General features: G+C 53.2%; 1 protein-coding gene across 1 annotated transcript in view; it reads right to left on the minus strand.

Annotated features, from left to right (window-relative positions):
• Positions 1 to 11104: 11104 nt before the first annotated feature.
• ZBTB7C (zinc finger and BTB domain containing 7C) overlaps positions 11105 to 15926 on the minus strand; it is a 290645-nt gene continuing 285823 nt past the window's right edge. The window contains exon 4 of the mRNA XM_082667995.1: positions 11105 to 11835. Within this exon, the coding sequence (XP_082524121.1) occupies positions 11184 to 11835 (652 nt within the window). The 3' untranslated portion in view covers positions 11105 to 11183. The remainder of the gene's footprint in view (positions 11836 to 15926) is intronic.

Genomic DNA, 15926 nt, shown 5'->3' on the forward strand with positions numbered 1-15926 from the left:
ACAAGCTACTCCTGCCTGGGACTTTGCATCTGGGGAGAGTGATGCCCAGATGGGGCAATATTCATGGAGTGGCAGCTCCTCGGGCTAGTGGCTGGTGCTGCCGATGTCCTGCCTCTTTTGGATCTTCCCCATTTTCTGAGGCCGGCTCTCCAACTTCCCGTCATTCCTCTGAGCTACAATATCCTTTAAACAAATCCCCCTTCTGCTTCACTGCTGGTCTCCCCGGGCTTGTTTGCAAGCACCCTGACCAACGCACTGGAAGGAGAATGAATAGCCTACACAAGTCCCTGCCAACAGAGTTGGCGCTCTGTTATGTATCTCACTATAAAAATTAGAGAGGCATGATGTTCAAACAAAATGAAGTGGGAGGCTGTAATTAAATTTCACCAGGGCCTTCAGGGAAGGGAACTTGAAAGGTCAGAACGTCTCAGTGTCCAGCTGGTCAACAAGTAGAGCCTGCAGAAATGGGTAGAAGCCTTCTCTTGTCTGCCCCATTCATGGAGTGACCAGTGCTGGGACCCAGGACTGCTTATGCAATTAAAGAGACCCACCTTCAGGCAGAGGAATATTTAGTGCAGCTCCAAGTGGCATGTGAGAGGGGTGGAAGCCATCCTCTCCTCTAGAATTTCCATCTGGACTCAGCTGGTTTGTGGGGTACCATAGGTGTTGTAGGAAATCAGCCAGAGGGGCCTCTTCTCCATCACTGGACAGTGGAGGGTTGGAAGTCCCAGCTGGGGAGAGAACAAATCCCTCCTCCGAGGCCACTGTTCACCTGCAGTGCGACCTTGCCCTTCTCCTGCATCCCTCCCCTCTGCCGCCTCCCAGAGGAACCAGAAACAGTAGCCAGTGGGCATGAGAGGACATGGTGCAAAGAGCGGAATGAGGCTGTTAGGGACTAAATGCATATGCTCCCCTCACCCCAACTCACATGTTGAAACCCTAGTCACATGTGATAGTACTAGGAGGTGGGGCTTTGGGAGGTCCTAAAATACTAGTATTAGATGCGGTCATGAGGGTAGAACCCCTGTGCGTGGAATCAGTGGCCTTCGAAGAGTCATGAGTGAGCTTGCTCCCCCTCTCCGCGCGCTGGCACGTGAGGACACAGCAAGAAGACAGCCATCTGCAACCCAGAAGAGAGCCTTCGCCAGAACCCCAGCATCCTGGCATCCTGATCTCAGACTTCCAGCCTCCAGAACTGTGGGAAACACATTACTCTTGTCTCTGAGCACCCCCAGTCTGTGGTATTTGGTTACAGCCACCCAAATGGACTAAGAGAGTCCCTGTCCAGTCCCCACTGCAGGAGCCTGAGCCTGCTTCAGGCCTGAGGGGGATGCAGTGATGGGAGATGGGAAAGACACGGACGTTTGATGTTGGTTTGGGCTGGACTGTTTAGCTAACTGAAAGTAAGACTTTTCTTATACCTGATTGTGACCAGAAAACATATGGGACCTTCTGGAAATGTGGAGTCAGAGAAGGGAGATTCAGCAGAGCTGGGGTGAAGGAAGTGGTGGGGAAATGAAGCCCACCTTGCTGGTACCCCACCATGTCCGGCTCCTTCAATAAAGTGCAGGCAACTTCATGTGAAGTCAAAACGCACAAGCAGTGCAGGGCCCCTGCCTCCTGCCAGACTTCACACCCCACGTCCTTCCTTTTCAGAACTTAAGGGACCACCACGGCTGGGGCCCCAACCTCAGTCTTTCCCTAACATTCACAGGGCCTGGGTGAGAGTACAAATAGAGGGCCACATGTCGTGTGTCTAAATATTTAAACATAGAAGTCAAGATAACAAATTGTTAAATAAACTACGTTACATCCTTCTGCCCTGACAAGCATAACTTCATAAAGACCTGGGAAGCCAGGTTCCAGTTAGAGCCTCAGATTCCTTGGGGTTCTGGTGGGGCAGAGTCAGGCCTCTCTTCCCACCTCTGACTCCATCCTGCACCCTGAAAGGTCTTGCATGTGAACCCCCAGTCCAGACATGTAAGCTCTGTCCATCCTCCCCAACCAACAGCCACCCCTGCTGTCCTCAGGGGAGCAGCCACCTGTCCCCAGAAAGAAAGACCTGGGGAGAGGTCCACAGAGGAGCTGGGAGCAGGCTTGAGGCTGTTGGGACAGGGAATTGAGGGGTCCTTTGTCCCCTGTGCATGAACTATCTAGAAGGGGCACAGGCTCCTGGAGAGCACACCCCCATCAGCTCCTTAGATTCTGTCCCCTAGGGAGAGCCCTTTAAAACATGGGGCCAGGGCAGCCGCCTGGCTTCTAGGCCAAAGGGTAGGACTGATGACGCTTCCTACCTTTCCAAACCTAACTCTTCAGCATCTGCTTCTGAAATCACGACTCCTTTCCTGGCACGTGGCCCTGGCACAGTGGCCTCTGCTCTGCTCCCTGCCCCACACCAGTGTGTGTGAGTGTGTGTGTGTGTGTGTGAGTGTGTGTGTGTGAGTGTGTGTGTGTGTGATGAGAACACAGCTCTTCTGAGTTGCTGCCTAGGCATTTTACAGCATGACAACCTTGCTGCACCAAGTCTGGACATTTAGATGCCGACCTCGGTTTAAGATTCCCACTCCAAGTTCCTGCTTTGCTTTTCCTGGGGTTAGAGTTAAGGTCGTGAAAATTTAGTGACCTCCACCCTAAGCACCTTATAAGCAGTAGGTGCTTGCTCCCTTCTCTCCATCTCCCGCTCGCTCAGGACCTGGGATGGAGGACTGCCCTTCCCCCAGCTCATCTCCACCCCTGCCCCGCCCCATTTCCGGGATTTGTAAGTAGTAAATCTTGTGACTTTACTTTCTTTGTGTGGGTGTTTTAAAACTGCACCTCCAATCAAAATGATCCCAGGGAGCTCCCTGGCGCCCCCGTGTGGGTGGCTTTTGCCTCCTCATCCTGCAGGCCACAGTCTGCATACTCTTCGTTCAATATACCGGCTCCCGTCGGCCCCGCAAAGCGGTGTGCCAGTCGCTGTCAGCCCCAGAGTGGTCCCTGCTTGTGCCCTGGGAGCTGAGGGAGGTTGGGCTGTAATCGGGCAGCATCTGGAAGGAGGCCCAGCCACATGTAATCACGCTTCTGCAGTTGAGTGGTTCTCCCTGGGTGTCTTCAAACAGCGTTATGTGCTAGGCAAACCCTGAGAAATTACCAGCTCAATCATTCTGACTTAAAAAGAGGATGTCCTTGTCACTTCCTCCTCCCAGCATCCCACACGAATCACTGGCAATTGGTTTATCGTTATCAGATTATCCAAAACAACTCAGATAATCACTGGGATAAGTAATGTGTGCAGCTCTGCTTCTCCTTCCCTCCTTCCCTCCCTCTGCCCCTCCCCTCTTTCCTCCCTCCTTCCTTCCTTTTCCGTTGGAAGAATAAGCAACAGGAAAAAGGTAAGGAAACATAACTAAGCACAATTATTTAAAATGCTATTGACGGATCACAGAAGAAAGAAGAAAGAAAATCAACATTGATTGAGCATCTATTAAGTGGCAGGTGGAGCTGGTGTTTCCCATGGCCCCTCCGGCCCCATCGGATTCCCCCAAGAAGATGTTATCTCCTCCTTTCTGTGAACCAAAAAATGAGGCTGAACAGGGTGCTCAGTAACAGGCCCCCTGCCCCCGTACCGGGCAGAGGGCCCCGCCTAAGCGCAGACCAGAAGGGAGCCGTCTGAATCCTTCTGAATGCTCTCCAGGAGCTCCCTCTGGAGGAGGAAGCAAGGTAGTGAGCCCCTGTATCCCCCGGGGTGTCCATACTGGCACATTTTGCTATGTTCTTTCTTGCTGTGTCACTCTCTCTTCCCCCAACTGCTATACCACCCTCTCCCACAAAGGCCCACCTCTGTAGGACAGCCCAGTCATCAGAAAATGAAAATGCACTTTTGCATTTCAGAGTGCAGCTCCTATAGGAGTGATGTAGAAATGGCAAAACAGAAGACCGTTTTCATTAAAACACACATTCAGGCTCTGCTGTGCGGATTAAATTAGGAAAACCATTTTGACGAGGGAGGCTCAGCGTGGAGCAGACTTCTCAGCAAATTAGCAGAGAAGTGTGGGTTAAAGTTCCGGGTCCCCGGATGTCACAAGAAAGCAGAGATGGCTGTATTCACTGCGAGTGAGAGGGGGGACAAACGAGCCGTGCTGCCGAAGCTTACTGGCTGGAAAGGCAGCTCCGAATGTTTCATAGGCTTGGGGAGGGTGAAACTGTGAATGATGATTACCAGAGCTGCAGAGGGCTGTGGTGCCTGGAGGGAACTGCCAGTAGGAGCTCTATCTAAACAGATTTCTGCTCCCAGTGGCCTTTGCCTCGTTCTGGGCCTCAGCTTCTAAGGGGACAGTGCAGGGCAGTTGGCCAGGAGTCAGCAGACCAGGCTTCCAGCCCTGACTCTGCTAGAGCTCATCCTGTAGCCTTGTCCTCACGGTTTTGCCACTGAGCTTTGGGCCCTTCATCTGCCAGGTACTGCATGGATACGTGACATGTTCTGAGGCCACCCAACATTACTGGAGCTCTTCCTCTGTTTGGAGAATTTGCATCCCGAATCCTTCCTTCTCAAGGCAGAAGCCAGAAGCTTACTTGCCCAGTCGGCCTGCAGTTGGGCTGAGGCATGGGGCCTGAGCTCTTCCAATCAGGAAGGACTAGAGCGATGGGAGCAAGTGCAAGTGTGTAGAAGCCATTTTCTGGGGAGCGTGGTGGCAGAGAGTGGGCCACGGGGCAGAATCCCGGGGTCCAGGGCCTGCTGTTAGTGGGGTGAGCTGTGAGGTCTGGGCCTGTCATCATCATCACCATCATCATTAGCAGCAGCAGCAACAATCACATCTCTGCTGGAGCAACTGGCCACAGCGTGGTTTGGGGGTGCTTCTGGGTTCCTGGCTTCCAGGCCATGGACTCTGCAAATTAGCCGAGGCACCCCTTCCAGACATTTTACTGACATCTGCTGGGAAACTGCTATGCTATGGAAATCTAGTACATGGTATAACAAATATACAAACCTGTCTAGGGTGTGAATGGCGCCCCCTCAAAAGCCGTGTTGTGCGGTATGCAACCTGCGCAACTGAATTTGGCGGCCCTTCGAGTCTGACTCTTTGGGCTTTGTGGAGATTCTGTTAGGGACTTAATTTCCTTTAGTAATTGCTTTTTCTACTTAAGCTACCTGAGATGGGGTCTGGCGTTTGACTAAGAACCCGATTGGTACAAATAGGGATAATGACACGTGCCTCATAGGTGCCAGCTGACCAGTCGAGGTAAGAGTCTCCCAGGGGCATAAAGACTTCTGTTACTCTGCGGCTTTGTGCTTAATTTATTCATTTTTAGAGGAACATGGGAAACGGGATCTGATTCACCCTGTCTTCCTTCCTTATTCCAGAAACCTATTTGTTTATTCTTTTGTTCTAGTTGTCAGGGTCACAGTTCACGGTTAAATAGAGGAATCACAAGGATGGAAATGAGAGTGTGTATTATAAATATTCCAGTGGGGAGACTTGTGGGAAAAATGGCTTTGCTGGGTCTTATTGGTGCACTGCTTGGTCTCCTATTATTACAAGGAGGGATGACATCAGCCTGTGTATCATTAGTCTGATGAGTGCGTGAGTGAGTGTGTGTGTGTGTGTGTGTGTGTGTGTGTGTGTGTGTATGTCTGGTGCAGATAAAGTGATCAGTTTTGAGGTTTTCCGGAACTGTCCATATTTGAGATGTCTTGTCCTCATGTATTAGGCTATTTCTGGGCCCATGTTTTTTGGTTAGGCCCTGTGGGGCTGCCCTTTAAGGTCACAGCCGCCCCTGCCCAGGGTGTAACGAGGAGGGAAAAATGAGCAGGGCCTCCCCAGGGAATTCTCTCCCCATCAATAGCTGGAAATGTGCGTTTGACTCAATCCTCAGTACTTCAAACCTGAAAGGAGGAAAGAAGCTGTTTGCTTCTGGTGCCCGAAGCAGGCAGGGGAGAGGAGGGCGGACTGGGAGGTTGGGGCAGGCTGGCACCTGCCCACCGGTCTGATTTCGAGGCCCTCTGTCCAAATCAGCCACCCTTGTTTGGTGCCTGGGGCCTGACATCGTTTTGCTGGGGACTTTCTTTCCACCTCGAGCAAGGAGCAAGGGCTTCAGAGGCCGGAAGAGGGAGCCTGTGAGTTGTGTTTGCCCCTGGTGGCTCCTATCAGGGTTTGGACAGAGGGGAGGGCAGAGGGGAGAGAGGGCGTTCACATCCTGAAGGGCAGTGGTGGGGGGAAGAGGCACCAGGAGAAGGGGAGGAGGAGCACTGGAGGGGTTGGGAGGTAGGGCACCTGCATACAAACATCCTGGATTCCAGAATCTGTCCCTGCTCTCTAGGGGCCTCTGACCCTCTGCACGGAGGCTGCATTTCCCTCCTGCAGGAACTTCTGACTCCCTGCTCCTGTCTGAGTGACAGACTTTTCAGACGAGGGGAACTGGCCGAGGAGGCCTCCCTGTCTTGCTCTCACTTTCCCTTCAGAAGCCCTCACTCCACCCGGCTCTCAGAAGGGAAACTGCACACACAGGGGAAACCCAGTCGTGCCTGTTTCTGGAACTGCTCCGAGGAGCCTCAGGCGGAAGGGCTGGGGAGGCTCCCAGGACAGGAGGATGGGGTCTGCGGAGCGCTGTGCCGGAACACAGGGCAGGGACCTCTGCGGGATGCAAGTGGAGACCTTTGCACCCCTCAGGAAGTGCGGGCCCTGGGCTCAGGTGAAGAGGCCTGAGACAGAGACAGTCTGACTTCCTGTTGGTTCATTAGTGATCTCCTGTCACATCTCCAGGGTTTCGAAATAAATCAGGGCCTTTTCTACACAGAGTCCTGTTTCTCTGGCCCCAAGTTGCTGTAGGTCATCGGGTGGGGGGCTGGGCGGGCAGCAGGCAGTCATACGCCACCAGGCTGGGTTTTGTGAAGGTGTCCCACCTCATCTGTTTCACTTGTCCCCCAGTCCCCTGGTACAGTCCTTCTTCCGTGGTCATATGAATATATATAATATAGTCTTCTTTCACAAATCAGATGGTAGTGACCCAAGGGACGGGTCATCTAGAAAGCCCTCCTTCCATGCAGGAATCTCCTCATTCTTGAAAGCTGACATTAAACCCTTCCAATGACGGAGAGCTCCCTCCCTCACGAGGGACCTCATTCCCCTTTAGGACAACTCCACTTGTTAGGAAATCATCTTCCTTCCTTTGGACATCCAGCTGTCTCCTGGAATCTCTCTCCTGTTGGTTTGAGTTGGCCAAACTTTTGGTAAGATCCTTCCTCTCTCTGACAAATCTTTAGAAGTTCCAAGGCCTGTTCTGATGTATCTTAAGCCTTCTCCTCCAGGGTAAGATGCACCTGCTTCTCTGGCCTGTCCTCAGTAACTTCATCCTCCTTCCTGTCCCTCCCCCTCTACCAAAGACCCCTTTGCCATCAGTACCCCAATGCTGGGGTCTGAGGAGCAGACTGTGTCCTGCGTGACTGTGAAACACCTGCCTGGCCAGGACTAGAGGCGACTTGACTCCCATGAGAAACTCAGGAGCCCCCCAGAGGTCAGGGCCCAGCGGGCCCACTTCCCTACCTCTTCCCCATGTTCACCTCTGGCCCTCAGTGGACACCTCAGTGGACACACGAGCCCCAGAATGAGGACCCGATGATGCTAGAATACATGTGCTGAAGGGAACCCTGACAGGCAGCTGGTCTCGTATTCCTTGCACCGGGCCATCCCCTCATGCCCTGAGTCAACCGTGAGCTCGAGCCTCTCCAAGCTGTAGGGTAGCCAAGGGACACTGACTTTACTAGATCCTGCGGAAAAGGCAAGTGATGTTCAAGATGATATTTTTATATTAAGACAAATGCATATCTATCATGTGATAGAATGTAGAAGCATGAATTTCAAAGCCACTACCTGAGCTCTCAGAGGAGTATCACACGCCGGGAAGGTTGCTTCAGGCTACTTCTTTAGAATTCAGTTCCCAGTCCCCCAGAGGGCTGGCTCCCTTGGCGGAGGGGTGTTTAAGTTGGGTAGAAAACTTGGAGAGGCTCTAAGTTCCTGAGTTTCTTGGAGAAACTCAGTCTCCTTTGCTATTAGAATGAGGCAACGGAGGACCAAGGTAGGGAAGCGATCAGCCTGAGGACACACGGCTTGGAGTCCAGACTTGGAACCCAGATCTGTTCTTTCGCCTGGACTGAGAAATGTTGCATTGGGTTTATAAGAATGCTTACCATGGCGAGAAAGGGGATCTGATCACAGAAAAGTGTCTTGGGCTTAACCCTTGGTTATACAGAAAACGCAGTGCAAAGACCAATTTTACTCAGAGAGTCTGTGCTCCAGGTTCTGAGTAGAGTTGACACCATTCAATGACAGCAATATATTTTCTTACCTCCTTCAGGGCCTAGCATTCTGTTTGGGAAGGATCAGGTGAACGAGGACGAGAAGTCCAACTCCAGTGCCAAGGCATAGAGGGAAGAAGGCCGAGACGGTAGCAGGGCCAGCCAGAGGCTGTTCTGGAATCCAAGCCAGGGAACTGGTAGGACTGATGTGTTAAAATGGTCAGCAACCCTTCGACCCTCACTTGCTCACACACAATAGGCTGTACCTGCACGTGTAAACACACACACACACACACACACACACACACACACCTCACACTCGGGGTCATAGATACCCAAAAGCTTATGATCAAGCAGAGCCTCACACAATGCAGGGGACCACTGACGATCTGACCTCGCCACCACACAACCACCCACTGTCACCTGCAGTGACAATGCAAAAGGGAGTCAACCTGAACCAGGGAACTGAGTAAGTGTGGCTTTCTTTTACTTAACATGCTGTCCCTCACGTTATTAAATAAGGGTCAAAGATTTGTGTTTTTTATAAAGGCATCTTCAACATTTTTATAAGTTTGTGACACCCAATTGTCAACCTCTTAAGCCACGGATGTCTACAGAGAGTCTTGTGGCTGTCACCTCTCACAGAAGTGCAACTCTCAATATCATTTAATCAAGTCAATTAATACTGTTTAATAAATAGGCCAGAAAATTAGCTGAGAGTTTTTCTCGGCGGGATGCAGCGTGCGACCAAAGTTATGGAAGATTGTCCCTTGAATCACTAAGGCAAACCTTGTTGAGTGTCATTTTACATAAAGCAATCACATAAAAAAAAAGTTATAAATAGAAAAAAATTCCAAAGTTCTCCCACAGACAGGGAAACTGAAATGTCCCCCCCCTCAAAAAAAGGGAAACAAAACCAAACACTACCGTCCCTACCTCCATGACCCATTTGCTTCAAGTTCTTGATCATACAGTACTCGACATCTTTGGATATGTTACAATGTACAACTCTAAACTGCAGACAAGAGAAAACAAAAAGAACTAACCAGTCGTCTGAAAAATTGAGTTTATGAGAAGTCATTACTTTTACAAAATAAAAACAAAAGCCCCAACACCACTTGTTTCTAATTTGTTCGTTTCTCCTCGTTTTCTCTTGTTTGGCTTAGCCCCACTCCCTTGGCTGCGGGGGGAACACAGGCATGTTGGCTGGTGGGTCCCAGAAGCGAGGGTCAGAAATGGAGACAGGAGTGTGAGAGGCAGCTGCCCAGCAGATGACGTCTGAGGACGAGAGCGTGTCAGCAACAGTTCCCTCTGGCTGAAAGGGCAGCTGGTGGTGTGTGGAGTCACGGGTCTCTTCGCCGGGGAGCTGGGAGAGTGACAGAGTCTGTGGTCTTCTCTGGCCCTTTTGTTTTTTTGCGTTTGCTCAGGAAGAAGCCAAGGCAATAGGAAGAGCCGAAGTCTCTGTGCCCACAGCTCCTGGATTGGGGACACCAGCCCTGGGCCATCTGCACAGGAGAACTCTCCTCCCTTCTCTGGGCTACTGAGAAACAAAAGAAAACTCAGCAAGAAAAGGGAGGGAAGGACAGGAAAGGGGAGAGAAGATCTGGAAGGCACTGGGCCAGCAGAGCTGTCTTCCTTCTCAGGACCGGCTACAAACCAGAGAGCCAGGGAGAATGCGTGGACAGCCCTCACTCACAGAGCCCTCCAAGCCCATATTGGAGCCAAGCCTCTGACTTCCCACACTGGACAGCTGGCTTCCTCCCTGGGGGACCACGGAGGGGTTGAGCGTGTTCAAACACAGCGATGCCAAAGTCCTGAGAAGCCCCCAACTGAAAAGCAAACATACACCTGGGTAACTGGGCATTTTGTCTGTTTCCGGGAATCAGGTGGAGAGGGGCAGCTGCCAGGTGTTAAGAGGAGGACCCCATTCCTTCCGTGTTGGCCCTCGGAGTCCTGAAAGACTCCTTATGGCATTGGAGGGACCACGCAGAGGTGGGGACAACGCGAGATGGTAGCCCCCGGATGCGCACAGTGGCCTGCCCGGAGGGGAGGGGAGGATCTAGAGTTCCCCAAGGCTGCCTGGGGGCTGTGGACAAGCCCACCCCAGCCCTCTTCCTCTGTTAGCCTGTCTAGTTTGGCCACATTTCTCACCTGTGCCAACGTAGAGGTGGACGTGATAAAACTAAGTCCAGTGAAACAGCGTCACCAGGGACGTTAAGACTGCAAAGCCCCTGCTCTCTCAAGGCTTCTCTCTGGAGGGATGGGCACGTTCGAGTGTGTCGGTGGGTGGATGGGAGGGGGAAACAAAATTTCCAGCCCCCTTTCACAGCAGGGTAAAACTGGGGTACAGACGGCTGACCTGTCCGCGGTCATAGGACAGGGAGGGAAAAATGGGCCCGGACCCCAGGAGACCCTCTCCCTGCCTATAGGTCACTTCCCCTAAGGATCCCAGGGCCACTGGAGATGGGAAAAATGACCCATCGGAACAGTGTCAGCAGGGACTCTGCCTTAGAGTGGCGGGGCTCAGGATGTGTATCTCGGGACCCTACCTTCAGCCCTGCTCCATCCATCCGGTCTGCCTCTGGCCAAGCCACCTCCCTCCGTCTAGCCCCACACAGCTCCAAAGTGCTTCTGGACACCTGGTCTGGGGCCTCCTCTTTGGCACGGGCCCCTGTGAGTTTCTGTGTGAGAGCAGAGAGACAGCCAGAGAGAGGCCGGGCCTTTGGGGAGGGGATGCCCATCTCAGACCCCAGCACAGGGGAGGCAGCTGCCTCGGGAGGCCCAGAAAATACCACTGCAGCTGCTATTTGTTTTCCTTTTTTCTTTTGAAATAAAAAGTTCAGACCCATCGGATGGGGCAGGTGGGCCCGGGAGGGGACAGGGAAGCAGGACTGGGGGTGATGAGGCCAGCCTAGTTGTTGGCTTCAGACATGGAGGCCACGTGGTTGAGGCCGGCGAGCCCGGGGAGGCCGGCCAGGCCCGCGGCCCACGGGTCAGGCAGCGGGAAGTAGGGACGCGCGGCGGCCACGTTCTCGGCCAGCGCGAAGGCCAAGAGGCCCCCCGCGTTCCGCTCGGCCTCGAGCTGCGCGCGCCCGAACAGCTTCATCTGCGTCTCCTCGAACTGCCGCTCCAGCTCCTGCAGGCTCAGCGCACCCTTGGGCGCCGCCAGGAAGTGCTTGGCGGGGCTGGGGCCCGGGAGGCACACGGCGGCCCCGCCCAGGTGGCCGCCCACGTCACCCAGCGCGGGGGGCATCACGAAGGCCGCCTTCTCCGGGGCCGGGCCGCCGGGCCCAAAGAGCAGGCTGGCGGCCCTCCAGGCGGCGGGCTTGCGGCCGCGCCGGGGCCGGGCCATACGGCAGCTCTGGCGCTTGATGTGGCGGTGCAGGTGGTCGGAGCGCGTGAAGCTCTTGTAGCAGAACTCGCACTGGTAGGGCCGCACGCCCGTGTGGATGCGCATGTGGTTCTTGAGGTCGTAGTTGTGCACGAACTTGGCGTTGCAGTGGATGCACAGGTAGGGCCGCTCCCCCGTGTGCTTCCTCATGTGGATCTTCAGCTTGTCCTGCCTGCAAGGCAGAGCCAGAGTCAGTCCCTGCCCAGAACCCCAGGAGCCACTCCTCACTCTCTGCTCCCCCTCCTCCAGAACCTGCTAAGGCTCCCGACGGCTGTGGTGTCAACCCTCAGGAATGGGACCCCTGCTAGAATTTACCTTCAACTACTGCGCCACCCCAAGCAGGTGTGGCTCCTCCCCTGGATTAGAGAGTGGATCAGGAGCTGGGCCCAGAGACGCTGCTGTCGTTCCAGAACGCCTGTTACGCATAAGCTCAGGAGGATGGAGCGCCCACTCTGTCGGGGCCTGTCTCATAGACTGCAGAATAGCCTTGCTGGGGACAGAGGCCCCGAAAGCCAGCAGTCTTTCATTAGTCCTCCAGTGGGGCAGCCACTTCTCATATTGGATGGCACCTTCAGCTCCACTCTCTCCAGGCCACAGGGTCCTTCCTCGAGGTTCACCCTGATCCCATCCCAGCCCCTGGGCTGTTGAGACCTGTCAGTCCTCGGCACTAATCCGGGAGGCTACAGGGATCAGGCACACCTTGTTCAAGTCACTCCTGCACTGTGGTTTCTGAGCCCCAGCCCTTGGCTCTCCTCTTTGTCTGCAGATGATTCCAGGGTTTACAAAACAGCCAGGTGCAACAAGAATGCAGCCTAAGCTAGGGCAGAGCTTTTCAGGGTTTAAGCAGTATTATTCAGAGGTAAGATATGACGTGGGGCTGCGGCTCCCATCAGCAGGTGTGGGAGCCTCTGCTCCAGCTGCAAACCCACTGCTAACGTGATGGGTGACCTTAGGTGAGTTACTTAACCTCTCTGCACTGAGCCGAACCTAGCACGAGACGTCAATGCCTGTTGTCCAGAGCTGATGGAGAGAAATTCGGGTTGTGTTGAGCTAGATTCAACACACCTCCTGGCGGTCTTGAAAGGAAAACAGACATCTCAAGCCTGTTTCTGTAAAGACTGAATGCTGCATAAACCAGCTAAAGGAGCCTTTCAGCCACACAGAAGTGGAGGCAGGTGAGCTTCGAGAACTCTCAGGATCCTTCTGCAGCCTTCCTTGACCAGGCCGGGCAGGCCAGGAAGCTGTGTCCAGCCTCCCACCTCCTCCCTGCAGGTGTGGCTTGGGTGGAGCGTCTGCCTGTAATTTTTGGCTTGGTTTTGAGGTTGGAGCAGATGTGGAGCCCAGGCATCCGCCCTAACATGGCCAGATTTAAACCACACTCAACATAACCCCAGCACAGCAGGAGCGGGTCCTGGTCTCCTGGTGTCCCCTGGCCGCTAGAGGTCTCACTGGCTCTCATTTTCCGGCTAGTTCCCCAGGGGTGGGGCAGGAGAGAAAAGGACATTCATGAGTACACTGGCAGGGACCAGGGGAGAAGGACCAAAAGGACAGATCCGTTTCCCCCACCTGTGCTCCCTGGAAGGCTGGAGGGCACGTGGGGGGTGGGGGAGGAGAGTGGGGTAGGCAGGGCAGAGGAAGGGAGAGTTGGTATCCTTCACACACCAGACACCGCCATCCCCGTCCCACCAGCTGCCCCCAGGCTGCACAGTAAGTACCCCGCTGTGACATCTCATGTGCCCTTCTGCCACCAGCATGCTGCTCTTATGGTCTTTGTAACCCACATTTCATCCTGGTGATTGGATTTTCGAGCATGCTGGCTAGTGGATCTCAAACTTGATGAGCCATTATCAGGGTCTGATGAAACACCGAGTGCCAGGCCTCCCTCCCAGACTGCCTGAGTCAGTAGGTCTGCGGGGGAGAGAGCAGAGAGTTTGCATTTTGAATATGTTGCCGGATGTTGCTGCTGCTGGTGGTCTGAGAACCACTGGCCTAGGTTAATCCTTCAGTTGGCTGGTGGGCAGACTGAGGCCCAGGGAGGGTTAGGGTTAGGACTAGGGAGGTGAAGTCCCTAAGGTCACCGCAAGGGTAATGGCAGAGCTGGGACTAGAACAGCCTAGGCCTCTCTCCTCAGCACTGCACTGTGACCTGTGTAAAAATGTAGGGGTGGGGTGCAGAGTGCTATCTGTAGCCCTAGAGTGACGCTGTACAGTCCTGGGGAATATGTCTCGGGACTCCACACGTTTGCTCAGGCTCTGACGAAACACTGATGCTAGGTGTTGGCTATGCTAGGTGGTTGGCTAGGCTCACGCACTGGCTGAGGGACTCATCCTCACCAGGGCCTAGTGGAGGGTCAGCTGAGAGTCACCAGTGGGGCTTTAAATACATCATCTCATTCAGTCCTCACTACAACCTTATAAGGGAGATTTTTTAAAAAATTACTATTACATATATTTAATAGTATTGACACCCTCAAATAATGGACAATGCAAATGGTAAATCTTCAAATGTCAAGGGCCTCTTTAAATATGCACTGCTTCCCTGAGCTTCCTGTTAGGGCATCTAAAGTAAATCACACTTCAGAGGCGACTGGCCCAAGTGTGGGAGACGTGCTGAGAAGGTGGCGACAATTTCCTCTCGTTGAGCACCTGCTGTGAGCAGGCAAGTACACCGTTTCAATGACCCTGGAAAGTCATTATTCACAGGCAAGGTACAGTGCAGGAAAGGGATCCCCATTAGGGGTGTGGGAGCCCCTGCTCCAGCTTCAGACCCCCCACTAACTTGCTGGGTGACCTTCAGGCAAGTTATTTAACCTCTCCATGCAGAGTTGAACCTAGGGCTAGACATCAGTTCCTATTGGCGAGGAATCTCTGTTTGCATGAGCTCGATTCAACACACCTGGATGAATTTCCTCACTGGGACTGAGGAATCGCTGGGGGCTCAGCGAAGTCAAACAGCTTTCCCAGAGGTACCAGCCGGTGAGGGGCAGAGGGGCATGGAGGGCTATCTGGGCATGGTTTGTTGGCAAGCTCTTCTGAGGATTTTCATACTGAGTGTTCCCAGCCTGAAGCCTGTAGGGGCTGCCTCAGGAAGTACAGCCCAAACAATCATACCAGGGCATCTGCAGCCAGCCTTCCGTCTCTGGGGTCAGAAGACTGGGCCAAGCTGTGGGAGCAGCTCAGCCTGGGCAGGAGCCACTGTCCCCAGTGGAGACTTTTCATGGGAGCAGCGGGGGAGGAGGGTGGACAAACCTCATAAGTTAGTCCTGGAAAAAACTTAGAGAGCATTTAGTTTACTGAGAGCACGTCTGAATCAGTGGGCCCAGTAACCTGCATCCCTAGCGGTATGCTTCCCAGGACCTTGAAAATACTGATCTAACCCAGCCCATTTCCAGGGAGGGAATGGCTTTCTTGAGGTCACACAGCCTCCTTATTTCTGTAATGACCTTTCCATGTAGATGTAATGCGCGTGTGCATTGGCAGAGCAGGGCCCGGGCTCGGCACACTCTAAGAACCGGACCAGGTCCTTTGCTGCCCTGGGCCTCAGTTTCCTGACCTCTAAAATGGGAGGCTGTGCTGCACCATTTTGACCTTTGGTGTTCTGAGAGTGTTTGCATCTGGGAAATGGGCTCATACTGAATCTCTTTCTGGCTGGCTGGCTTCATGCATTGCCGCTCTTCTACCCTTGCTCCTTTACGCATCTGATCTGCTGCCAGAGGCATCATGAGTGAGTTGGAATGTTCCAGTCTGACTCTCAGCAGCTGAGCTCTTGGTCACTTTCCTTCAGGACTGGGGGTCCGGTGCCCCCTTAAAATCTTCCAAGCCCCCTAACCCTGTCCAAAGGCCTGTGTGCTAACTCACCCCTTAGCATGGCTTTGAAGTCTCCTTACAAGCTCACGCCTTCCAGTTATAAAGGGATAAGATCTGGGGGCCCTTGGGGACTATAGTGAACAATACTGTATTATATATTTGAAAGTTACTAAGAGAGTAGATCTTAGATGTTCTCACCACACACACAAAAAAGGTAACTAAGTGAGGTGATGGGTGTGTTAACTAATGTGATTGTGGTAATCGTTTCACAATATATGTGCATATCAAATCATCACTGTTGTACACCTTAAAGTTATACAGTGTTATATGTCAGATATATCTCAATAAAGCTGGAAAAAAGAATCACCCCATATCCTTTGCCAGCCCCCGTCCCTCCCCACAGTACTGCACCACATGGACACACTGTTCCCCTAGCAGGCCATGCTCTGGTCAGCTT

Source organism: Grampus griseus (genome assembly GCF_964374135.1).
Source record: "Grampus griseus genome assembly, chromosome: 12".
Lineage (NCBI taxonomy): Eukaryota > Metazoa > Chordata > Mammalia > Artiodactyla > Delphinidae > Grampus > Grampus griseus.